This window comes from Dermacentor albipictus, chromosome 1, assembly GCF_038994185.2.
Source record: "Dermacentor albipictus isolate Rhodes 1998 colony chromosome 1, USDA_Dalb.pri_finalv2, whole genome shotgun sequence".
In the NCBI taxonomy this organism is placed as follows: domain Eukaryota; kingdom Metazoa; phylum Arthropoda; class Arachnida; order Ixodida; family Ixodidae; genus Dermacentor; species Dermacentor albipictus.
Window position 1 is genome coordinate 53,101,165 of NC_091821.1, and position 26,358 is coordinate 53,127,522.

General features: G+C 44.2%; 1 protein-coding gene across 2 annotated transcripts in view; it reads left to right on the plus strand.

The window, feature by feature from the left end:
* Positions 1-1,864: 1,864 nt before the first annotated feature.
* Positions 1,865-26,358, plus strand: part of Nbr (exonuclease mut-7 homolog) — a 120,071-nt gene continuing 95,577 nt past the window's right edge. For both annotated transcript variants that reach the window (XM_065428576.1, XM_065428577.1), the window contains exons 1-8: positions 1,865-2,221; positions 8,350-8,580; positions 11,386-11,577; positions 12,858-12,911; positions 12,996-13,135; positions 13,216-13,313; positions 13,435-13,508; positions 13,592-13,630. In XM_065428576.1, the coding sequence (XP_065284648.1) occupies positions 8,368-8,580; positions 11,386-11,577; positions 12,858-12,911; positions 12,996-13,135; positions 13,216-13,313; positions 13,435-13,508; positions 13,592-13,630 (810 nt within the window). In that variant the 5' untranslated portion in view covers positions 1,865-2,221; positions 8,350-8,367. The remainder of the gene's footprint in view (positions 2,222-8,349; positions 8,581-11,385; positions 11,578-12,857; positions 12,912-12,995; positions 13,136-13,215; positions 13,314-13,434; positions 13,509-13,591; positions 13,631-26,358) is intronic.

The following is a 26,358-nucleotide window of genomic DNA, read 5'->3' on the forward strand; positions in this document are numbered from 1 at the left end:
GAAACTGCTCAAGTGAACCAAATTCGTGTAGGAAGATGACGTGTAATCATTTACAGATTTTTGAGGCAGCAATCCAAGGAGTTTTATGACACTAGAATTACGCGACTCGTTAGTAGGACAAGTGTCAAAATACTCATGGTGACTACATTTAAATAAAGTACCCCGTTTGTCATATATTCGCATTGTCTCACTTTCATTTGACTCGCCCTCGTATATTTTGCAGAACTCCTGCTTTTTATATGTGCTCTCTGTTGCGACTATAATTTCTTAGCAATTACTCGCAATACACAAGCAGTGACAGCTGCTCCTGCGCAATACATTCTAACAAAGGACAGCGTCATTGAGATTTTCCCCTGATCGTTGCATATGTACGAAAATGTAAACAAGGTTGTTGAATGACAGATATATATGACAGATATATGACAGAGATATATATACATATATATATATATATATATATATATATATATATATATATATATATATATATATATATATATATTGATTCCTCGACTAATTCTATAAGGGGAGCCGAGCTGCGAAGTGAGCCCCCCCCGAACGAAATTTCTGGCTACGCCACTGACGCGTACATAAGGTTTAAAAAGGAAAGCAAAGTACAAACGCCATCCATCTGATTGGGGTCATGCTTGAACGCAAATGCAACGCTGCGTTCGAGCGTTGTTGCAACTCTCAGCGCGGTACTTTCGTTGGACCCACTCTAAAATCACGAGACGTCATTTAAGGGATCGCTAGCCGTTTGTACGCAGGCGCGAGCTAGAGCGAGCGCGAGAGAGAAAATCTGGGGCCTTTTAACTCTGCCCATGCTCTGCCTAGGTGGCCTAGGCACTACGGAGGACGCTTCTCAGTGCAGTTTGTTTACGCTCGGACGCAGCACCAGCGCCGCAGGCGCGAGAAAGTCTGTCCGACGTACCTTCAGAGGCAAAGTTCTGACTGGTGTTGCGGAAGTCGCGGGACGCGGTAATGCTGAACTTAGCGTCACAAGTTGGCGGCTGGACGAAATTAATTTATTCAATCGTGTTTTTTTAATGAAACATCGTGTCATTATTTCGCATTATTGGTGGCGCCTACCAAAGCGGCAACGGGGACACCAAAGCTAGAACCCGGACTGGTCCGTGGGTTGGGGCCGCGGCTGTCTGCGATAGCGGACAGCCGCTCTTATATATTTATGGCACGCCCTGCTTCCAGCTTTGATACCCCCGCTACCCCTTGGCTGCCCTGAAGATCCTGCGCTGCTTGCTTTATATTATAACCTCAGTTCATGCTCTCCTGATCCCTCCGTTTGCCGGTTACATGTGCCATCTGGGAGCAGTGCTTATAAAAAATTAATCTATCGTCGCGACGAAAAAAGCGACCCGCGACTTATACAACACCAGTCAGAACCTTGCCCCTTCAGACACAGCGATCACCAAATCTGGCGTCCGTGCCCACTGCCTCACCGTGCGAGCAGCCAGCGGCGTGGCGTAAACCACGAGTACGAGTAATAAAGCTGGTCGTGGCGTAAACAAACTCGACCGCACACCAGCATGTCTAGGGGACAAACGCACGCGAAGAAACCTCCGCCGTAGTGCCTAGGCCATAGAGTTTCACACTATATTAGTACGAAACTTTATGGCCTAGGTAATCTATTCAAGGTGCAAAAGCTTCTACATTTTCTCTCTCGCGCCCGCTCTTGCGCACAAACGGCTGGCGATCCCTCAAACGAACGTCCCGTAGTAAAATCTAGCACACTCCAGCCATTGCTACTAGATACTCCAGCCGTAATGCGTGAAGCCAATGGTGAAGCCAAGTAGCCACTAGCCAAGTCATTGGTCGAGTCTAGTGTTTTGTTGTGCAGCTCTTATTGGTTCCCTGTTCAATCAGTGCTCCAACTGGCTCCAGTGCCCTCCAACTACAGCACGCACTGGTACGCACTGTTTAGCCAGCAGCCATTGGCAGACGCGCTCGTGCAGTGCCATGGCACTCTCGCGCTCCGTGTTCGATTTCAGTGATTTTCACTTGCTGTTCCATTTCCTCGTCTCCGCTAGCGTCTGAGAGCGTCGTCGGGCAGCGTTTGTGGCGTGCCAAGTATTAATTCGATGTGCAAGTTGCCGTGACATTTTTCACAGCGAATTATTTTGTTGACGCCCACGGCGAACACCTCGACTGCATAGCGTGTTTTGACTTCACTCCAATTTGACAGCCGACTCGAGTGATAAGCACGGTGAGTGGAGATTATAGAATCATCTTATCCTTTCTTTGGCGTCTGGACGCAACTAATTATTGCTCATAGTGACTACAACCACCCTGCTTCATTTGAAGATAGGTGGTGCACTGTGCCGTTCCCATACAGCAGGTATATTTGTCAAATATTTTGTACTTCGCATTCTACTTCATGTATGGCCTGGCGTTCGAAAGTGTAGTACGTGTGTTTTGTCATTTGCCTTGGTGCAGCGAGTGTAGTTCATTCGCCCGCATTGTTATTCATTGGTGAGCCTCAGTAGATACACGATTGGAAAATGACGCGAACAAATCTGACTGGCGTCGTGGGATAAAAATGCACTTTGATTATGCAAGTAGTAGTAACGTAGCTGTCAATGATCGTTATAGGTAGCCTTCTACATCACTGTGGCGGCATTCAACACGCGTTCATATTTTGGGGCCGAACGCTTGGCACCAAAAATGTTTTGCGTTAGCAAACCAGCATACACAGAATGCAAGCAGAGCTGCCACTCGGTTCGTGGTCGAATCGTTTTCCGTCAGTCGGTAGGTTTGGTATAATTTACGGGTGAACTCGAGTTGAAGTGTAGTAAATTGCTTCAGGACGTAAGTATACACAAAAGATTACGAAAGTTGAGTGCAGTGAATTGGAAGAATTTTGTTGGGGGAAGGGGCACTCTGAACACTAGTAAATGGCTCTGTAAGCTAACGTAAACAAATGTAGCGAAAAAGAAAAAGCGGGACAGAGCTCTGCTCCTTCCATCGATTCTTTAACTTCGTCCTATTTTGTCACTACACAAGCTAGACGATCAATGCATCGCATAATACTACTGATTTTCCTACAGTGTGTGGGATCTGCCAAATTTTTGTGGGCCTCTTATTTCTTTCTTCTAACTTACGTTGTAGAAACTATTACAAACATGCCTCCTGTGTTACATGATTTGCGTGCTGTGCACAAATGCTGCCATTGCTGTAAACCAATGACTGGGTGTCATGTCTGTTTTTCCTCTCATGAGATAGCTGGCGTTTAATGACATAGCTTACTTTTAACTTTCTGTAAGATGTTATATGTACAGATGACTAGTATATTCCTGTCCCCTGTGTGAATGATTTAGAAATAGAGTGAAATTAGCTTCTTGATAAACTGTTCATGTATTGCTAAACCACATGACCAGCTCAAAAAAATTTTTTTAGCTGAAAACAAAGCAACATATACCTCGGCACACAGAGCACAAATTTTTGTCATATTTAATTCCAAACTGTCCTTCATACCCCACATAAAATATATGAAAAATAAATGCTTAAAAACAATGAATGTTCTTAGTTTTGCTGCACACAATATGGGGTAGTGATAGGAAGTGTCTAATAAACCTGCACAAGTGCCTCATACAATCCCGTTTGGGTTATGGCTCTGTAGTCTATCACTCTGTCGCACCGAATGCGTTAAAGATACTGGATGCTGTTCATCATTTAGGCCTGATCCTGATCACAGGCACCTTCAGTGGTCATTTAACCTGGATAGATCATACTCAAGCTGTACGAGTTCCCTGAAAGTGCATTCGAACCCTGGGGACCCTTGTTATGCAAGTGGGAATGACATGATGTGTACTAGTGTTTCATAATCTCCCAACATTCAGAGAAACTTCTCACTGCGTGTTGGGGGGATAGTAAAGAAATGGGTGTCTTTCCGGAACACCATCTGAAGACCCCAGCAAGGTCGTTACTGCCGTGGCACTGGGACATCATAGAATGGGACACGGCATGTGTAGAAGTCTCGAAGTACGCTACACAAGAAAACATTCGAATGCACTTTTTGGAACTGTAAGCGAAATACTTGTGCACAGAATTTTACACAGATGCATCAGTCACATGCCGGCGTGTCTTATGCCACAGTTCGACCATCATTTTCGGAATTGGACATTCTGCACCCACTACCAAGCATCTTTATGGCTGAGGCCTATGCGTTGTCGGCTGCGAAGCATATTATGCAAATAAATTTAAAGATGGCAATTATATTTAGACTCTTTAAGCGTCACTACAAAAGCACAAAAATCGTGTAATAATTGAACTATGTATATTCACCTCTGTGTGCAATTTATGCTTGCTGAACAATGTATCGTTATATGCTGGGTTGCTGGCCATGAAGGCAATATGCTTGCCAATGAATTCTCTAATCCATAGCAACGAAAACTCTCAACATAGCTGTCGCAGCTATGGATTTTGAAGTCTTTTTACAGAGAAAACTTAGAAGCCATTAGCAACACCTTTGGGATGTTGAAACGTTTTGATTAATTAAAGCACAGTGAGGCGTTTGGCCATCAAGAACAGAATCACGTGAAGTCAATGTCCTCTTAACTCAGTTGAGAATGGGACACACTTACGGCACACTACTTGCTGAGTGGTGGTGAACCTCTGATCTTCGGTAAATGTAGTGAGAGGTTACCGGTATTCAACATGAAATCTTTTACATTTCTTTCACTGAAATCCCCTTACTGCATGTTATGAGCCCAAATAATTTGTCACACAGGGGCCTCTCTTCAGAAGCCGCTCTTGCGAGTGTAGCATTTTGTAAATGCACGCCTGCAGGCTTTTACTTTCGAAGGGCCCTGATGAGGCAGTAGTGCACATTTTAGTATGTTACCTCTTTGTAGCATCTTTTATTTTCCTCCAACATATCATTGTATATCCTATGTATCGCTGTCATAAGTTTACTTAAATGTATATATTATCCAATTTACAGCAAATGTGTTTAGGCCACTATACAGCCACGTCACATATACCGTGCGAGACCACACCATCGACTACATCATATTTCTTCTTATGCTCTTTGGCTTACCCTGGCCCTTGCACAGTAAAACCTAATTTATCGTTATCCCTGTGATGTAATTGAAATGCATTGATATGTATCTTAAGAAGGTACTTCTGTTAGTTCTTATTGTCACTAACTTATTAATGTTATTTTGGTATATATTCAGAAGCCTTCATATAAATTATGCCCTTGTGGCCAGGATTTGTGGGTGGTGTAGAGTGGAAATGTTACAGGTGTAGTCACAATTTCAAATGTATCAAAAAAGTCTGTCGGAATTATTGCCTTGTTTTTTAGTTGTTTTTTTTTTCACGCTGTTTGAATATGGATATTCTGGTATTATGACTGTTTCATAATTATCATTGCCAATTCTTTCTTGTTTAGGTTATGTATAGCTAATTGTACCAATTCCATGTTAAGCTGTTTTCTAGAAATAAACTTGAATTGTAATGGTCTAAAATATGTTGTTAGTCTACAAGAAGCGGTGTTTGCTATTAATTTTGGTACTTAAGCTTAGAAAATGTTATGTTCCTTGTGTTACCTCCATAACGAACTTTCATAAACTGTGCAGAAACTCTGTTAAAATAAACTCACCGACATAACACATGTTGCAAATAACACTGCTTTATAGAAGAAAGCAAACTAGAACCTATAAAGTGATCAGACTTGTCTATTGATTATGGCTGTCACCAGCCTCTGGACGAGTTATAGCTTGGTCTGTTTGATATGGGTGCATATGCAGGAATTGTATGCTTTCCAAGATTATCTTATCATAGGCTGATAGCAGTGTTTCACGGCCTCTTTCGATCACAATCAAGCCTAATCCAGACAATCATAATGCATTCCATGCATTTCATAGGCTGATGGCCATGTAGTTCTGAGTTGCAGATGATCAGCGGATGATAATAGCCTTACTCACAATGACAAACAATATTTGCTTCAAAATGAAAACCTCATTTTATGAATATTTTGCCAGCTTATTAGACAAGCTTTTAAGTGCTTTGGGCCTGTTAACAACTGGTCTGTTTGACCTCGCCAAAACTCGATCCGGATTGTTGGACTGTGTAGCAGGGATCAAAAGTGACTGTGTGACATTGGCATAACATTGTAGCCTGTGTCACTTGAACAGATGGTGTGTTGGAGTAGGTGAAAATTATGAGTTATGGGAAAATAGTTATGGAAGTGCTTATTATGACCTTCATTTGAAGCATGTCCAGTTATTGCTCAGAAATGGGACATGAAACTAAAACATCAGAGTTGGAAAAAAAAAATTTAAGGCAACTGTTTTTGACTCTAGGAAATGTTTTTACTTCTACCAAAGGCAAATTTTGTTAATAAAAAAATCCAGAATGGGGAAACACCTAGAGGAAGTGGTTCTTCCCCAATCACTTTTTTAAAATTTTGTAAATTTTTAGACCCTCTTCCAAATTTAATATATAAAACTCCAAAACAAAGGACCTTCCATCTTTTTGCGTTATAAACTTGATAGTTTGCTAATGCCCTTGCAAGTTCTATGTTCTATAAAGTTGTGTGTGTGTTCATGCAATTTCTTGACAGCGCAGCAGTATCTAAAATAAGTTTCTGCATGTTTGAACAAGGGGAGGCAGCAGTTCCTTTTTGTAACAATATCTAGTGCTATGCTGCCAGACAAGTGATGGTTCTTGTTCAGCAGTTTGAATAAGGAGCATTGGATCTTCCAAGCTCCAGCCCAGTCTGCATCAAGTGTCTTTGAGGGCATTTCACAGCAGGTGCAAAAGTATAATAAAGGGTCTAGTGCAAGCAATACATGGAAAGTATCATAGGGCACAATAACATGACAAACTCCTCATATTAGAGGTACTTCTGGCAATACAACAGGCATTGAGCTATAAAGAATGTCATGCTTAAGGGTACCTGGCCATCCCAGCCTTAGCAGCTGGTACTTTTTTGTTTCTGAAAAGTTATGAGGACATGGGGGTTAAGCAGCTGCATTCTGACATGGTGTTCTGACAAAATATTAACAGCCACATTTAGGCCTAGCACATACGTAGTCTTCAGTGCTGCTCCTGAGGCATTTCCAAGGAAAGTGCAAACTCTGTAAAACAACTCGTGCAAGTTTAATGTGTGTTATGGCAAAGAATAATTGAACACTGGACCAGCTCATCCTATTATGTGTGGAGCCAACATGGGTAAAAAAAAAAAAAAGCAATCAGTAATTTTCGTACTTGTGTCAGTGCTTTTCTAAGGCTTCAAATGCAAACTGAAGTAGGTTAAAATCTTTAGCATAATAGTAGCACTTGTAATATAAGTTGTATTTTTGTGAATAGGTTCCAAGGTTGTTCGCTACAATCTCTTAAAGGATGATATGGAATTTCACCATCTAAGGTGGCTAAGGAAGTATTTTCTTAAGACTTTTTGTCATATTATTTGTTAAGTTATGTGTGCCTTGTTCTGGGAAATAATGTGTGGGATATTGTCTCAGAAGAAAAAGGGTTTGTCAACTGACCATTATTGAAGGACACAAATTTGTTGCACTATTCAGAGGGAAATAGTTGTTACTGCATTTTTTCAATAATGTGCCTGGACCCTCGCTGTGTGATGAGGGGCCATGTACAAGTTTGTGCTTATTTGGCTGACAATGCTTTCAGATTTTACACAAGTGATTTTTAGAAAATCCCCATGACTATGCTCTGCTGTTAGCCAAAACATTGTCGCACACTCGGGAGTTCCAAGCTCACTAACTGCAGTAAAGCAATGAAAAATTCACTCCAAAAGGTGTCCTCGGAAGCACGAGTCGCCTACTGTTTTATCAACTTGTACACTGGAAGTTTTTGCTAATGTTAGGATTACTTAATAAAATATTGCAAATTTTGATCCACATGATGGATGAGAATCAGTAAAGTGGCAGGCCTCCCTCCCGCCACGGTGGCCAGTGTCTAGGACTGTCTACTGTTGACTACAGCAAAACGTTGTAGGTTCCGTTCTCTGCTATGGCAGCTACAATCCGGTTGGGGCAGTATGCAAAAATGCTCATGTGTCATGCTTTGGGTTTGCACTTGAAGAACCCCAGGTGGTCAAAATCTGGAGGCCCCTCCCTGCAACCTTTCTCATAGCCCATCAGTTGTTTCGGGATGCCAATCCTTAATTTTTCTTCATGTCTGCTGAGAGTGCAAACTGCATGGCATAGCAAACCTGTAAGTGCTACAAAAACGGTGATGTGTAAAAACAATTAAAAAAGAATATTTTGTTATAATTTAGTGTAAGAATTTTCGTGCACTGGTTTAAGGCTGTTTTTGTTGTCGCAGTAGTAAGATAGATTGTAATAATTTTTTTCCATTCTCTAACAGGTAGGGAACACAACAACCATGGATCCAATGTGGTCTCAACATCTGGAGGCCATCTGGCATTCTGGAAGGAGCAAAAAAACGGAACCTCTTGTGAAAGTCTTGCAAACATACTTTGGCAAATCATCCAATTGCTTTGAATGTGCATTTTTGCTGATGCGTGGAGCATCAGATTTCCACAAAAATCGACCGACTGCTCTAAGCTACACAATCATGACTGTGTTTCAGGAGTGGGTACGTGAAAATATTTGTATGCTTCTCTTGCTTTAAACTTTGCCTCTCTTGGTGGGGGCAATGTGTGTGCATGACTGTGCTTTTTAGGCAGTTTTTAAGTGGTGCCCAGAATTTTGCAAGGGACAAGAGGGCAATCCAACCTCTGAAGGCTTAAGTGGGGAAGATAGTGAGCAATGGAAGTAAGATTGAGGCTTTTAGTTTGCAGCAAGCTAAAGGAATTGCCAGTGTTGCCACAGGGAAAAAAAAAGACTAGTTTAGCTGTAGTAGTAAATTATTTTTCTGTAATACCAGAGAAGCCACTCTTACCATGAGAAGATGCTTGGTAAACCAGAAAGCAAGAAAGAACAAAAGAGGGGTGGCAATGCTGCCTTGAAAGTTTCCGCACCAGTGTGCTGCGACATCATGAATTTTAAGTGTCTGCTGATGCCTCATTAAACTTTATTTGTTAAAGATGTACTACATTGTGTTCTGAAGGAGCCAAAGACTGAACTTGCAAGTTTCAAAAAGTTTGACTGTGACAGAATGGCTCAAATGAGGGGAAACATTTTGGTATCCGTGAGGTAACACTTGCATAATTGCGCTGTGGTTACTGTTCAAGGAATAGAAGCTTGGCTTTCATTTTCACTTCAAGTATTCTACCTCTTGCTGCGAAATTGCTAAAAATCGTTTTGAAAAACTACTTTATCAGTCCGAACTGATTTAGTGTTTGTCTTTAGTGTTACTGTAAATATACATTGTTGTTTCTGATGTCTACGGGGGACTTGATGCTGACTTTCTGAGCACGTGAAAGTTTAACTTCTTTATTCTCGTGCAAGGATCTCGCCCCTAAATTTGGGTCTAATGTATTTGTGAAAAAAGTACTTTGTAAATTGTCTGTGCATGAGCTGCACGCCCCCTTTCTACACATGGATCTCATCAGACACTTCTTCGAGCTATTATCGTGGTATCTTGAGGCATGCTGTATGGTGTGTCAGACTCCTTTTAGTTCATTTGATGCTACTATGACCAATTCCTTCATTAGAATGCTTGTCAAGCATGGGAGTTGGGGAATTCTTATCCCGGTATCCCATGGCTTGTCTTGTCAAACTTTGCATCAATGCCTATGCATTCGTGCAGTGTAAAAGCCTGTGCAGTTTTCTGCAAACAGAGCCTACTGCTGTGTGCTGCCCTGAGTGCATGTACAACCCGATTTTACATTCTTTGTTGTTAACAAATTGTTAAATTTTACTTGGAAATGGAGCACACCCTGAAAATTCGGCCAAAATTTAATAAAGAAAAGTGCAATTCTTACACTAGAGTACGTATTTCAGGCCTCATTCAAATGTAGGAAGTGACTGCTAAGGTAAAACTGTACAAGGTGGGATTTGTGTGAATACAGGACATGCACTTTCCGTGAGAGGTAAGACGGGGATGGCATGAAGGAACCCTCTGAACAGGATGTCGGTGCATTGTATGCTAAGTAATTTCGCTGTTGCAGTTATATTTTAGTGCAGGAAGTACCCATACAAAGGTAGTTGGGGGACATGTAGATGCTAACATAGTGCTTGTTCTTCAGGGGCATGATACAGAACATAGCAATCATCCTACCTGGATGTTGGTGTCTTGTTTTTATTGTGATAGCATATATGGACACGCCAGGCAAATTTCCACCATCGCCGTTATGTTCCCTATAAAGTCGGAGTGTGATAACATTGTGGCCGCATGCCATATGCCTTGGGTGTGAGTGAAAGCGTGCAAGGGTGAGCCGAGAAGGATGGTTTCTTGATTGTGTGTTCAAGGGAAGAAGGCAGGGAGGAAGTGCGCCATCTTCCTTCGTGTACTAAGCAGCAGTGGGAGGTTCTACTCCGGCCGTGGCTGCGTATGGCATGGCCGTGGCTGCGTATGGCATGGCTGCGTATGGCATGGCTGCGTATGGCATGGCTGCGTATGGCATGGCTGCGTACGGCATGGCTGCGTACGGCATGGCTGTGTACGGCACGGCTGCGTACGGCACGGCCGCGCAGTTTTGATCTTGGTAGTAATCTATGGTGGGTGCAGAGTTTAGACCTGCCGAGGGCTGATGGCATTGTGTGCACTGTGTTTTCGCCACTTAGTTCACGTTGAAGCAAGAGGCAGCACGAAGGGCAATTAGCTCACTGCTGCTGCCACTTTGCCCTATGCCAGCATTCTGACAGTGTGTGTCCGAGGTCATAGAGTGAGATGTTTTGGTTTGCCTGTGGTGCGTGACACCATGTTTGTTATTTTGTCTAGTAAGTGAATGTTTACACGTTCATATGGCTGATGAAACTACAATTACTTTGTATAGCTAATAGTTTGCTTCACAATCGATGCTTTGCCTTTCGGGTGAAACTGCGGCATTCTTTACAGTATAGTGTCTGTCATCCTTCAATAGTACCTGCTGCAGTGGCAATGGCATTGTGCTTCTGAGTGTGAGGTCAGTTACTATTTCCAGCCACCACGGCTGTATCCCAATAGAGGCAGAAGGCAAGAATGTACCATGCTTTGGGTACCATGCTTTGGGTGCATGTCAGAACCACTGGGGTCCAAAATGAATCCAGAGCCCTCCACTCTGGTGTCTCTCGTAACACACTGTGCCAGTTTCAGGATGTTAAAACCCACAATATTTATCATTTTGAAAGTGAAAATGAAAGGTGTGGTTCACCCACAATATTTATCATTCTGAAAGTGAAAATGAAAGGTGTGGTTTAATGTCAGTAGACATGGTACAGTTGTCAAACAAGTGCTATATATATATGAAAGCTGTCACTGTGAGGTGACTCTTGCACTTTTCTCTCTCAATTCTAGCTTCTTGACCACTCAGAGCTGTATCCTATCCTGCTGACAAAAGAGCTGAAGCGGCGTGCTCTGATGGCAGTACTGAAACAAACAAACACATCTCTAATTGACCTTGTGTGCCGTGTGTACAAGTTGAAGGACGAGTCTATGGAGTACATGGACATTGTACAGGATCTGCTGATCAGAAAGCATTTTAATGAGGTGAGCTGCACCTTTTAGCAGCAGCATTTTTTTTTTCTTGCCAGCTTCTGTCAACTTCTGCCAGCCAGCCGGTTTATGACTGGCTAGCCTCCCCATTTTTCTTTCTCTGTTCTTCTTCCTTCCTTTGTCTTACTCGGGACCCAGGTTGTGACTGCAAGTCACTGTGGCATGGGCAGTAGTGCCTTTTTTGTGCCTTTGCATGCCTAGGACAAACCCACATAAATGCAAATAAAGTATTGGTATTGGTATAAAGTATGTGGGTTGGACCTTGATGCAAAAAGAAAGTTGGGACATTTGCAAAGGAAGCACTGAATTATGGTCGCCAGAAGCAAGGACTGTGTAGGGAATACTTATACGCGATAGCCTTAAGGGCCCCGTGTCGCAGAAAATCCAGCATTGGACGTCGCTTCGGCAAGAAGAATTTCGAACCAAGGTCCGAACTACGCATACCCAACTGCTCCACTACCGCCAAAGTTGCTCGTACCTTGTCTTTCATTCTTTGCAAAGTTATTCCTCAGGAATATTGAGAGCAGCATCTCACAAACAAATGTAATGAAAAAAAGAAAAACACCGACAGCACATATCTTTTGTTATCTCTTCTCTGACTAAAATATTAAAAGTACGAAACAATAATAGGAGATAGACCCACACAGGAGCCAGCGTTTGTACGAGAAAGGTTGCCTTCGTGCATAGTGTTCGCCACCAGCGTTTCCTGGTGAACGTTACGGTTAGATAAGCTGCAGTTGCCGGAAAGCATGAAAAGTAGTCGGGGGTCTTTAAATGCTATAGTGCTCCACTCTTTAAGGCGAAGCTTACGCATACACCAAAGTTTTGTGTTTGCATTCTAGGATAATTTTACCTATTCATCGTTACTGCATTGCAGCTTCTTAGAACTGTGGCTTCCATATTTTCAGAGTTTAAGCAAACATTTGTTTTCTTTTCTGAGTAGTCTGGAACTGCTAATACCTTACCTAAGCACCTCCCATCTACCACCAGAATTTCACTTAACTAGTGTTTTTTTAGTTACTAGGAAACATAACTTCACTGTCAGTTTACGAAACATTTCAAATTTTAATTCCATTTGTTTAGTAAAATTGTACTTCTCCTCCCCCATTTGAGTTAACCACAAATAGTTTTGTTGAAAAAGCCAAAACAAACAGCCTATCCAGTGCACAAAAAACAATGGAAGTGCATGAAGTAGTGTGTTATGACCCCTTCAATTTGGCGAGACCTTTAAGCATTCACTTTTATAAGTTGACCAAATGTGTTGCTTGTTCCAGGCAAGCACTATTGTTAGTGCTCTGAAGCTGCATGACTACTTCACCATTGAAGAGGTAAGCAGAATTTTTCTCTTGTTGGTTTCTCTGTGCATGTGTTGGTGGCTTATGTCAACCACTGTACCTCTTTTCACCATGTAGATAGCCATTCCTCTCTTTCTCATGGACAAAATGGCACTGTTTGAGAACTACATGGAAGGACAGCCAGAGCTTCAGAAGGACGTGGTGATATACCTAGATGCCTTGTTCAATGATGGGAATCGTGCTGAGGGTGTGGTAAAGTAGGTCACGCGTCTACTTCTCTCAAGACTAACAATGTCTTTTGGCCTCAGGTAATATTTTAATGTATTATTGTTTTCAGCACCCTCAATGTGAAGATGATTAGCAGGGATAAGATCCACCCTAAGACATTAGCCAAAGTCATATCAAAGCTGCTCAAGCTGTACAATCTGCCTGTTGGTAAGTAGAGACTGTGCATCTTGCTATTCATTATTGTTGCCATCTTTCTGTTCAACTTTCTCTTGCTGCGGGCAGTTGTGTAAATGCTCATCGCTGCGTGCTCTTCTCCTTACCTCTGCAGAACTTTGTCCTCATGTTCATTATAGCAGAAGCAAGAGTGCACTGAAGTACCTGATATATAAGCGGTACCATGAGGTGAGCCTTGCTAATGGTTTTATGACAAAGGTGCCTTCTGCGGAATTAGTCTGTCCAATGTACTAAGTGTCTTACATTTCCAGGGGGACTTCTCAGAAGCAAGTTGGCGGGAGATGATTTGCGTAAGTATATCTTTCACGCTGTTCCTGTGAGTAAAGTGTGATGAAGTTGTTCATTGTCATCCTGTCTTACATTCACTCACTGAAATGTCAAAACAATGCTGAGGTACAGAGCAGTGTTATAGCCAGTCCAATTGCTCTATATTTATACGTGCTAGCCTATCCTTTTGCTCTGCAAACACTTTGTGCAACTTGAGCAGCTAAACAGAGTATGGATGATTGTTGGTTAGCCGCCATGTACTCTGGGCATAATTCAGAGTTTCTGCTCATTGCATGTTGCTTAAATTGGTAGCAATCTACTGTTAGGGGATAATGTGGGCAGTTTCTGTTCTTTTTCATGAAAATTTGCCTGTATTTAGGCCAATGACTATATTGCTGCACCTTTGGGTAGTTGCTCAAGGGTGATATTGTTACCCGAACGAAGGATTAAGAACTGGAAACATTAAAAAGTATATTTACATAGGATAAAGGATAACTGCAGCACTGGCCAATTCAGCCGACAGCTTGAGAGCCAGAAAGCATTTGTCATCTATTTACAAAGTATATTTACAAAGGATAACTGCAGCGCTGGCCAGTTCAGCCGACAGCTCGAGAGCCAGAGAGCATTCTTCGTCTGTGTTGGGGCGCCCGCATGCATCGCCCACAAGAAGCGGGCGATATGCATGTATCAATGTGATTGACGGGTGGTTTGTTTGCTTGCTTGCTTGCTTGCTTTTTTTGTATTGGCAGCTGCTGCTATAATTTGCAGTGCACTTCAGGCCAGGGCTGCAATTTTGTAGCGAGGCTTTCTGCTAAATTGTATGCCAGTCTTATCATCCACCATTCACAACGGGCAGATCCTATTGATAGCGTGGGTGGGGTCTCACTCGGGGCACTGACAAAGCACAAAAGTGTGAAAAAGAATAGCATTGGAACAGGCATCCCTACAAAATTGCGGCTCTGCTGAGTAAAATGGTCCAAAATGTAATTACCCCTTGGCCAAGTGTTTTGTGTAAAAGGGGATCAACTAGTGCTTTGTGTAAAGGTCTGCATAGGAGTCTGCATTCATTGTGTGGGAAACTGCTTCAATCCTGTGGCAGTACCTTGCTCTCCCTCTGCTCCTGCCTGTCTCATTTCTTAGCACAGTGCATGTTGACCACTCTTATTCAGTGCAAGGCAAAAATATAAAAATACTTTATCTTTCACTTATTTTTGCTCAATATTAAGACATGTACAGATGTGCCAGGTATTGGTATTATTTGAAAGCATGTGTGAATTATTACAAGTAGTACAGTTGACTACTCGACCCTGATGGTATGTACCATCGAAATCGGTCGACTTATCTGAGTCGAACTGAACAAGTTGCAATAAAAAATGCCAAGACGCGCAACTGATTCATTTGCCAGTATTTGCCCCCATCCTAGAATGCCCCCGAAACAAATGGGCAACCACTTACTATGTATCCAAAGAAGAAAACTAATGTAGAAATGACTATGGTATAATAAAGCTTTATTGGCAGAGGGATGGCTCATCGGCCTATTAACCTTTTGAGGGTCAATTTTTTTTGCCGTATGCGACCACTCAGGGTCGTTTTTTTTTTATTGCAGATTCCAATTCTTCTGAGGGACCTATTTCGAAAAAAATTTACTGTAATTTTTCTAGGGTGACTGTAAAGCGAGAAAAAAATATATTTTGCGTTGGTATATATGTGCTGTTTATTCATGAATAACAAAAAAGGAAATAAACTTATAACAATTAAAAATTTGATGCATTGTTGTACAAATAAGGCTTAGATTAGAAAATGCGCACACGAGAATATTTTGCAATTGCCAAATGTTCCTGCTCTTACACGTAATATTTACGTGTATAGCATAATCGAACTGCCTAGGTGAGCGCACTCAACAAAACTGTGGTCGTATGCCTGTCAAAAAAGCAAAATGTGTGACAAACTTCTGCTAATCTTCATCTTATCACCAATCAGAGGAAATTAGTTTTCGCGAGTTTCCAAAAAAAAAAGAAAAAAGAAAAGAAAGGCAAATGCATGCACGGCGGCATCCTTCCTATGCGCACCCCTGTGAGCACTAAACGATTGAGAAACATGCGGTCGCCCTTTGAGCAATTAGTAACGAGATAGCCATCAGTTTTGCAAGCGCTGTCTTTAATGAACTGTATACATTGCTATGCTCAGCTTATAGTGCTAAACAAATGATCATCCTATGCTGGGTACCTGGCCACTGGCATAAAAGGCAATGAAGCTGCTGACGAGAAAGCTACCTCACTAGCTTTTAGTGACACGGACATAAACATACCCATCCCATGCCACAGATCTTAAACCATACTTGCGTCACAAGCTGAAAATCCACTGCCAGGAACAGTGGAATGCTCAAATATCAAATAAACTGCACTTGATCAAACCCAAATTAGGATATTGGGTATCGGAGAGAACATCATGATACAACGAAGTGCTCCTTTGCCGATTAAGAATAGGGCACACTTGGGGCACTCACTCTTATTTTGACTAAGGGGTATCCCCAGACTTGTAGTACGTGCGGCTAAAATCTCAGTCTTGCATGTTCTTATTCAATGCCCTGCAATAGAAGCACAGAGGAAAAGGTATTTCATTTCTGCATATCGTGAAAATATACCTCTTCACCCGAAATTTTTTCTTAGCAATGAACCGCTTTTTAATCTGTAATTAGTCTTCAGAGTTTTTAGCTGAAACAGACACTGAAAATCATTAGGCCAGGGAATTTTTAGTGCACGTATACAGCCCCTGTACTCAAGGGCTTTCTTGAAGCTAAAGTGTCATTGTTTTGTTGCATCATGCTTTTAACGAAACCCCATTGCCATAGCCCACAGCATTACTTAGTCAATGTCATTATTTTAGCAACTATATATTTTACGCCATCCACAGCGGCAGGTTTTAGGCCTTTTTATAGCCATGTCGCACATACCATGAGGAATTCATTGTCTACACCATTCACAATGCATCGTTAACATTACCTTTGTCATCACCCGCCGTGGTTGCTCAGTGGCTATGGTGTTGGGCTGCTGAGCACGAGGTCGCGGGATCGAATCCCGGCCACGGCGGCCGCATTTCGATGGGGGCGAAATGCGAAAACACCCCTGTGCTTAGATTTAGGTGCACGTTAAAGAACCCCAGGGGGTAAAAATTTCCGGAGTCCTCCACTACGGCGTGCCTCATAATCAGAAAGTGGTTTTGGCACGTAAAACCCCAAATATTATTATTATTACCTTTGTCATGGCGCTCTTTGGCCATACCTGGCCCTTGCGCCATAAAACACCACGCATCATCGGTTTTGCGAGCACAAGAAGCTGAAACTGCCCGCAGAACAAAACCCAAACCACCGCCTGCCCGTGCGTGCCAATGCGCGAGCAGTAGTATATAGACACGCGGGAGGACACTAGCGCTAAAACAAACCATGCAACCAAAACCGAGAGAGGGGGGTGCGCGAAAAAAATTCCCCGTATTGCCACATAGTGGCAGCACATGCCAGAAAAGAAAAAGTAAGGAAATTGGCGCACATTTTAGACCTGCAGACGGCGCCATTAATATACGGTATCGACCATTTTGCACTTGTTCGCGGCACCGTATATTTACGTCATTGACCCTCAAAGGGTTAAGGGTAATGGAGTTAGGGAATTGGGAGATGAGGAGAGGGCCAGCCACAGAGGAATGCTTTCCTGCATGGTTACACTATACGTAGAATTCCTGATTCCGCAACAAAGGTGAACTGCGCTCGCAGGACACTGTCGGCCTCTGCTGAGGGATGGGACCACTCTTTGAAGCTGGCCACTTGCCCCTGATGCTTTTGTCAGAGGGCTGCATACTTTAGGTACTCCCACAGCAAGTGCTTGATCGTTGGCACAGCTGCCGTATTACGCACTAGGCAGCTTGTTTGTATTGGTGGTAGCGCTTCCACAGTGTTGCCTGGAAGGCATCTTCTTTCCTTGTGTGCATGCCAGTGTGCAAGTTCATCCGGCGTCCGTGCAGTGCCAGTGCGGGCCTTGTGCACGAGTGCTTGACATACGTGTGACAAGCCGACAGGCAGTGGATCTTCCTTTGGTGCATGTTTTGGGCATTGACGGAGCTGTCGTTGCCTATGTTGTTTTAGGAAGGATGTATCTTCATTTACATCATTTTGCAGGGGTGTAAAAGTTGCTACATCACTGCGGCGGTTTAAGATTCTATTGCGCTTGCAGTGGTGTGAGCCGCGTTGTTTCTTGGTACTCCGCAATAGCTGGGAACCCACCATACCCCTGTTTTGACTGTGAGCACCGTGCGCAGCCTTCTGCACTTGCCTCTGCTATCTTCCTTGCGATGGGGTCAGTTTTGGGCGGGGGCTCATAATACACGCCCCGCCTCCTGACTGCCGGTATATATTGTAGTTGAAATTGCTGGAGGTTTTTTAAGGGTGTCATGCAGTGAATCGCAGACAGCCAGCAGTTTGACTGTGAGTACGTCTTATGGTTCTTGATTACCAAATACGTACTCTTAAGCACGCGTGGTTCCAGCGTCAAGGCAGTGCATTCCAACTGCAGCTCGCATACCGTCGGGCGTCATGCGGAAGGCGGCGCCCACGTAGAAGGGAGTGGCACAGGAGCTGTCTAGGCTCTCCATGTTCCTTTTGCATAGCACTTTCTGCACTCTGGGTGGTAGCACAGGTCCATGTGCCCTGTCAAAGGTCATGAGTCAGCCAGTTGCATATGTGTCTCCCATGGTGGCATCAGTGGTGCAGGCTTCTACTCACTCTGGGGTTTCACCAAGAACATGAGGAGAGTGCAGCCCTGGTGAGTGGAGTTGCATCTGAGCTGGTCTACATTGCGCCTATGTTTGATAGTGTGTTCAAGTAGTGGCAATTGCACATAGTATTGCAAATCGTCCAGCCATGCCTGCCGCAGTACTGGTGACAATGCAGAGTGCTTCGTTGTACAGCACCTCCAGCTTCTGGAGGTGTTGTTTCGTCAATCTGTACGCAAGTGCTCTGTATGTGGCACGGGACATCGGCGTAGCCAGGACAAACTGGTGGGCCGGGCCGTCTTGGTTCCGGCGCCTCCGAAGTGCCACGATATTCACTGTATCAAATGAAGGATCCGGCACCAAATTGGACGTAACTGTTGGATCCATATGTCAGGCTGACTGTCTGCTGTTATCGGCACGCTGAGAATTTTCACGCATCCTTCGATCACTTGGTGAATGGGCTTGCCCGCTGTAAGAGTTGGGGTCGGACATGTCAAAATGGGTAAACTGGCCCATGCGGTCGTCCGACTCAACCACGCTAAGGACATTGTTAAAGGGAGGAACGTGTTCTCCTCCAGAACGAGGAGTACTGGGTTTATTTACAATATTTACATGAAGAGCGGAGAATGTTGCGTCTCATCAGTCTAGCATGGCTAAAGTGAAGCACACTGAGGAGCCGAAAAAGTTCGCTTAAACCCCGTCTGTCCTCTCTAGATCCCTAGGCTGGGGAAAACTGCCACCCCCCTAAGTCCAGTCAGAGCGTCCAAAGTTGTCGAAGGACCTGTGTCCATTTTTTTTTTAACATTTGATTCAGCCATGTCGGAGAGCAGTGGTTGGTTTGAAGGTGAATCTTGCTCCGTATGAGTAACACAACAAATTCTGGGCTGCCCAGACCGAACAGGCACATTACTTCTCTGAAGCACTATAGGCTCCTTCTCTTGCATCTAGTTTACGGCTGGCATAGAGAATAGGATGTTCCTCATTATCATAGCTGACCTGACCAAGTATCACGCCCATTCCCCTGTCGCTTGCGTCATACTGAACTATGAATTCATTTGTATAGTCTGGCACACGAAGCACAGGACAAGAAACTAATGTTTTCAAACCTTGGAAAGCGTTCTCTTTGTTCTTATCCCACTGCACGGTATTCGGTGCTCCCTTTCGGAGTGCGTCCGTTGAAGGACTTGCTATTTGCAAATAATTTGGAATGTACCGTTGATAGTACAAAAACAAACGAATGTCTGTTTTCATGCATGGCTGTGAAAAATCTCCAAATGTAGCTGTCTTCAGCTCGGCCTACCATCCCGTACCCTGGCCAAAAACATGGCCCAGATAAGCAACCTGCGAGCAGCCAAACTTACATTTTTCTGCCTTCATCATTAAGCCTTCTTCCCTCAACCACGAGAACACCTACTTGAGGTATGATTCATGCTGTTTCCAGCTGTCAGAAAAAATTGCCACATCAAGATATGAAAATGCAAACTCCTGCAAAGCTTTTATGACAGTATCCATCAACTTAGAAAAGCTAGACTGCACATTCTTTAGCCCAAAGCTAAGAATGAGAGGGGAAAAAGTGCCTACAGGTGAGATAAATGTGGCATAGCGGCTGGCACTTTCTGAAATGGGAACTTGCCAGTATCCCTGCACGAGATCTAGAATCAAAACGTACTTAACAGTGTGACTATTATGAGTCGTTCCTCAATGTTGGGTATCATGTACAACTGATCCCTGGTGATGGAATTTAACTTGCTGTAGTCAACACATGGAGGACGGTCCTTATTAGGGGTTTCCACAAGTAGTAGCGGTGACGTGTAGTTACTCTCAACGGGCGCAATAACTACCAACTGTAGCATGCAATGTATCTCTGCCTCCATAATTTCTCTTGCAGAGACACCCTGTATGGCTTTGACCTTACTTGTTTGGTTGATTTCGGCTCTATTTCATTCCTTCAGTTCTGCCTGGCTGATTGGTGAATCTAGCGATGTTCCCCTAGCAGCCTCTTTAGCTCATCCAGCTGCGAAGGTTTAAGAGCGTTTGTGCTTATCGAGTGTTCTACAATTTCTTCCAGGCTGATTGCAGAGTCTAAGGTCGCCTCACACTCATTAAACTCGGTATTAATGTCATCCAGCTCTTTGATGGTAAAGTTAAAGGGACCCTAAAACGATTTTGATGATTTTGTACAGATATACTGAGTTGTTAAAGTAGATCCTTCTGATCATTAATTTTGATGCATATAAGTTCCTCGTAGAGCGTTTAATTTGTTATAAGGTTTTAAAATACATCGTTTGGCTGAATTTTAAGCAGCCCCTAACCATTTGACATAAATTGCTCTAATGACGTCAGTAGGGCGAGCTATCCGATTGGCTGCCCAGGCCGCGTCGTCGATAAATTTTCCAACTTTATGGTGAACAAATGTTCCTAATAATTGGAACGTTAGTTAATTTGTTTCTTTAAAAAGTAACAGAAAGAGAATGCACAAAAACAATTTCTCACTACACTTGAGCACTTCTAGCAGACAGCAAGCCTCGTCTGCTTGTGCTACAACGTGCTCCGTTTTGACAAGAGCTCCGCAGTCAGTGTTGGTCAGTCTTTTCGTGAGCACCATCATTCACGTTCATTGCGTTGTGGGCTGCAAACGTAGCAGTAACTGCCAATATGTCAAGCTGTGACATTGTGTCCCTCCGCAAGGCATCAGACGAGCAGAGTGGCTGCTGTGCATCGGACTGTCACTATCCGATCAGTGCCAGGACAATAGCGTTTTGCGAGTCTGGTATTCAGGTAAACGCAAGCGCAAGGGGACAGGGCCTGGCCGTTTAACTGTGCCGTTTCAAAGGATGAGCGGAAGCGCAAACGTAAACGTGTGCACGGTGCAGCCACCTGGTGGCACAGAGCTCAACCAAACACAGTAACAGTAATGAAGTGTATTTTTTGCTGCTGGTGTAAATTTTTTGCAGGAATGTAATGTTAAACATTGTTTTTGTGAACGTTCAAAATGTTTTACACTTGGTCAGAGCAATATTAGCTCTTTGTTTGGCTGGTTAAGCTCTGTGCCAACAGGTGGCTGGACCTTGCAGACCGATCAGGCTGCTCACGTACGTCTACGCGAAAGTTCCTTCATCAGCTTGATGCCTCCACCCATCCGTTGAAACGCCCAGCTCGCCTGTGGTTACTGGAATGCCAGACATGTTCAGCACTGTGACAGAATGGTCACAACGCATGCCGCTTTGATAGCTTTCGTTTGGGGTCGAGTGCCAAGCAGCTGGCGGAGAGGTTGGAGAGGGTTTGCACGCTCGCTTGTAGAGTAACGGAAGTCGACAACACGACGTGCCATCATGACGCAGAGCCAGTGAAGGCGGAGCTTAGCCCTGATCACTTGGCAAACGAGTTGAGGAGAAAATGCATGGCTATGGAGAAGGGTAACTTGTAATCATCCGTAGCTCTCTTAATATGAGACACTTCACACAAATTGTGGTTTGAATGCTTAAGTTTAGCTGTACTCTAAGCGTCTACAAACTTTGCCTGAACCGTTTCAGGCACCCTTTAACGACTCTGCTCCGCTCCACGTACCGGTTCATCAAATTGCAGTGGTATATTCTCGCCTCCTTCCTGCGACCGGGAGCTTTCGGAGGATAGTTAGTATCTGAAAGTTTGTGCAACACTTTAACGGGTCCATCCAAGTGAACTTCACACTTTTTCTTTCTTGAAGGTCTGAGGATCATTTCCTGGCCCCCAGTGTTCAATGTTCGGCGCCTCGCATTCCTGTCATAATAGAGCTTGGTATTATTTTGGGGCCATGCCCATGTTCTCTTTGAATAGTTCTTGAGTTGTACTGAGCTGGTCTGGCAAATTTAGCACGTACTCTACTGCTGTTTCACTCTCCTCTTTCGTCCCACATCTCTCTCAACATTCTCAATGGGGAACGGAGTGTCCTCTCATACCCCAATTCTGCTGGCGAGAATCTTGTAGCCTCATGAGGAATCGTTTGCAAAGCAAAGTAGCTGGAAGACAATTCTCCTGGTCCTCCTTGTGCTCGTAACAGAGGGCCTGAAAAACTCGCTTAAACTGAATGACATCCCTCTACACTATTTGACTCGGGGTGATAGACGGAACTATGTACAGTCCCACCTTGATATATCGAACACTTTCTATATTGCCTGGAAAATTGCATGCATTAAAATTTTTTTTTATTTCCAGTGGAGTCAGACGTAAAATGGATATATCGAACTCTGCCACCCCAGGCCACGTGTGCTCTGTTGAGGGGCAGCGAGCTTTCTCGCAACACCCTCGAAGATAGCGGTGGCGCGACGGGCTTTCCCGACTGCCACACACGATGGCTGCAAACATTGATTGTGCCGAGGGTGCCATTTGACTGTAGCGGTGTATGCAAGTGGTGACTTGGCTAGTTTGACATCAACTGCGCATTGCATTTGCTGCACTGACTCCTCTTCGGTGCTGGACTCTGCGCCTGCCGCGCCTTGTGAGGAATGGCAGTTTGCTTCCACAAAGATGCGCAACAGCGCACATTCACTGGGCTCACTCATAGACCCCATGGCAGACGCCACTTAATACTTCGTTATTGACAGTGTTTCAAAATGCTTAGATTGATGGATGTGGAGAGAGAGAGAAAAGCTTTATAGAATAAAACAAAATTCGAGGTCCCATGCTTGGGGCCCCTAGTCCAGGGCCCCACTGGTGTGAGCGGCTCGCGGGGCTCGGTCTAGGAGAGCCAGGTGGCTATTCTGATCCTTGTCCGTAAGCTGCGCCTCCCACTGCCTTCTAAAATCTTGTTTTTAGTTATGTGGAATTTATGTGTCGGTCTGTTTGGGCGCATCCATGTTATGTGTGGTAACGTTGGGGTGTGTTGCGACTTCTACTTTATACAATATTTATACAACTTTATACAATATTTACAGATAGTGGATGATAGCGTGCAGGTAGCAGTAAGAGCGCATCAGACCGACTGGGCGGCTCAAAGCGACTCTCTCTTCTCACAATGGGCCGGTTCTCCCTTAAATCCCTTCGGTGACCCCTCGTCGGCAGGAACCGGTTCGGGAGAGTTCTCGTCGGCAAGAACCAGGCAGGGCAGGGTGATGACATCGCCCTCGTCGAATTCTTGATTCGTCGCGGAGATGGCTGGGCGCTTCTTGAAGTCGCCTCCCGTGTCGAATTATTGATTCGTTGCGGAGAAGTAGGAGCTCCCGTCGCCTTGTGGTAGCCATGTGGTGCATGTAGTACGGCAGCTCCCGTTGCCTTGTGATTGCCACATAGTGCTTGGTAGTATGGCACAACAGGTGTCGCCACGCCACGGGCATTCGTCGGTGTATCGTGCGTGGTGAATACAATTAAGGGTATGTAGGTTTGGGTACGTGTGCATGTGAAATCAGTGCCAACTCTTCGCCTGTTGACTGTTTAAATTTTGATGCGGTTGTCCATGTTGCCTTTGCTCCTGTCTTTGTTGTTCGAGGATGTCGTGCGGTGTAGAGGGGGGCTCGTCACTTGGGATGTGGAGATCGCAGTGGAAGTAGTGGCCAAACGAAGAAGCTGCTGAAATTGATCCCGCAAGCACTGATTTTGCTCCGCTCCCAACTTAACTGAGGCTGTAGCTGCTTTGGCCCTTCTACACTGCTACTGCAGTGCAATAGAAGGCACTGGCCTATTGCTTGTGGATCGTTTAGACAATGTTGAGGGCGCCATGGTTAAGCATGTGGCAGCCAATAAGAAGCAGGCTGCACTGCTGCAGTACTTTCATCCAAAGAAAAATACTTTGTGTGAAGCTTCAAGTGAGTAGTCACTGTGGTACTTACATTGATTTGTACAAGTTATTTGTGTTTTTACGGAATTTTATATATTGAATTCTGGCTATACCGAACTATTTCACGATCACCGTGCTGTTCACTATATCGAGGGTTGACTGTACTAACTGTACCCTGCTCTTTTGTAAGAATGTGGAAGTCAGTGAGCTGGTGAATACTGACCCTTGCACCACCTAGATTTCGGCTGGAAAGCCGACTCGGGTGAATGCTGTCAAAAGCGGGTTTACTGCTTAGTTGGAGCTGAGTTCTTTGTGGCCCCGGACGCATCATAAATGGGTACCTGTAATCTGACTTTATCTTTGGTTGAGGCCCTACCGTGTCTATCGCAAGTCGTCTGGAAGGCTGATATTAAGGGCACTACCTTTAGAGGAGCTTTCCATGTTTCTCCTGGTTTACCTGAGCGCTGGCAGGTGTCGCATGATATGAAAATTCTTTGAAACGCGTCTTTGAAACAGCCAGGCCAGTAGTATTCCATAAGCAATCTTTCTTTCTACCTGTTTATGCCTAGGTGGCCAGACCACCCATTCCCATGACAGAGACCCAAAAGGTCTTCCCTGTACTTAGTAAGTACGACTAGCTGATCGGGCATCTTGAAACTGTAAAAGCGCACAAAGACTAGAAGGAAGAGAGTGGACAGGATGAGGCGCTTACTCAAGTGAAATTTTATTGATTGAGAATAACTGATCCAGAATCCTGCCCTTCCGGTTTCTGTAGTGCCGATATAACGAGCCTCCTCTTTCATGCATCGTCACGTTATGCCTAGCAATGCCTTCTTTAGCTGTCGCATGTAATTTAGCTAGGCTGATGTCATTCTTTTGCTCAGCAGCCAGTGACTCTCTGTTCACATGCAAGAGCCGATCAATTTTTGGAGGCCTGTGATAGTAAAGATCCTGTCTCCTTTGCGAGTGCATCAGCTGGCTCTCCCTGCTGGTGGGAACCTTGACACGTGCCTTGTGATACGCTATACGCTCTTGTTGAGCTGGTCAGCTGGCAGAATTTCTTCAATTGCTTTTTCATCCCTCGAGCCTAGCTCAATTTCTCTTGCCGAAGCTACTTTTGTTACTTGTGCTGGAGTGGCTTTTGCATTTTCAGATAAAAGCAACGCGATTTGATGAGCTTGGGATCACATCAACACCTGTACATGCCTTCTCCAAGTTTTCAGCCCCTTCTCATGCAGTAACTGACCTGACCGATTCGGAAAAAATGTCGCTGCAGTACACGTACAAGAATTTGGAAACTGCAGCCTTGGTCACAAGGTCCATGAAAGGCCCACTGATCTTGACTTTCGCCATTGGCAGACGCGTGCTGTTTGTTCAGCGTGTATCAAACAACCTGTTTAATCCACGCTACTTCTCCGATGAAGTCATCTACTGTCACGTAAGACGGATGGACAAAGTCCGTGGTGGTGGCACTGTCTTGTAGCACCGGGCATGTTTTTCCATTAATGTGCAGGTCGTGAAGATATGGGTGTAAAAGTTCTGTGTTCTCGTCTGTCTCCTCCATGTATGAAAACACTACACTAGGCTTCCGTAGTTTGCTGCAATATGTCAGTTTGTGGCACTTAAAGCTGTGGATTGGTCTAAAGGATTCAAATTCCCTTTTCTGTTCTTTTTAGACGGTTTCGCTATTTGACTTCTCTTTGCTCTTTTCTGACGTCCTTTCTTTCTGCGTCTACATGCTCTGGTCGTTTTGTCTGCAATCCCTTTTTGAATGGAAATTATTTCCACAGTTAATTTCAACCATCACAATTTCCGTCCTTGGTATTCGGCTTTCTGTGCGTTGCATACTCTTCGGCTAATTCGGCCGCCCTTTCCACAGTGTTTACGTTTCCTCTGTCTTGCACCCACAGCTTCAGATTGTGGGATGCTTTTGTTAAACTGCTCTAGACACATGCATTGAATAATCATGTCTATGCTCTTGTATGCTGCCGTGCTTTTCATCCACTCGACTAGGTTTGCCTTTAAGCCATATGCAAATTCGGGATAGCCCTCGCTATCCTTCTTACCCGTGCTTCGAAACCTTTGTCGAAAAGCTTTGGCTGTAAGGCGGCACTTCATCAAAAGGCTAGCTTTAAGCTTCGCATTATCGTATGCATCTTGCGACTGAGTCTGACGACTACTTCAGCAGCAACCGCTGTGGCCATTTACTCGGAGCGAAGTTCATCTTCTCACGGGTCC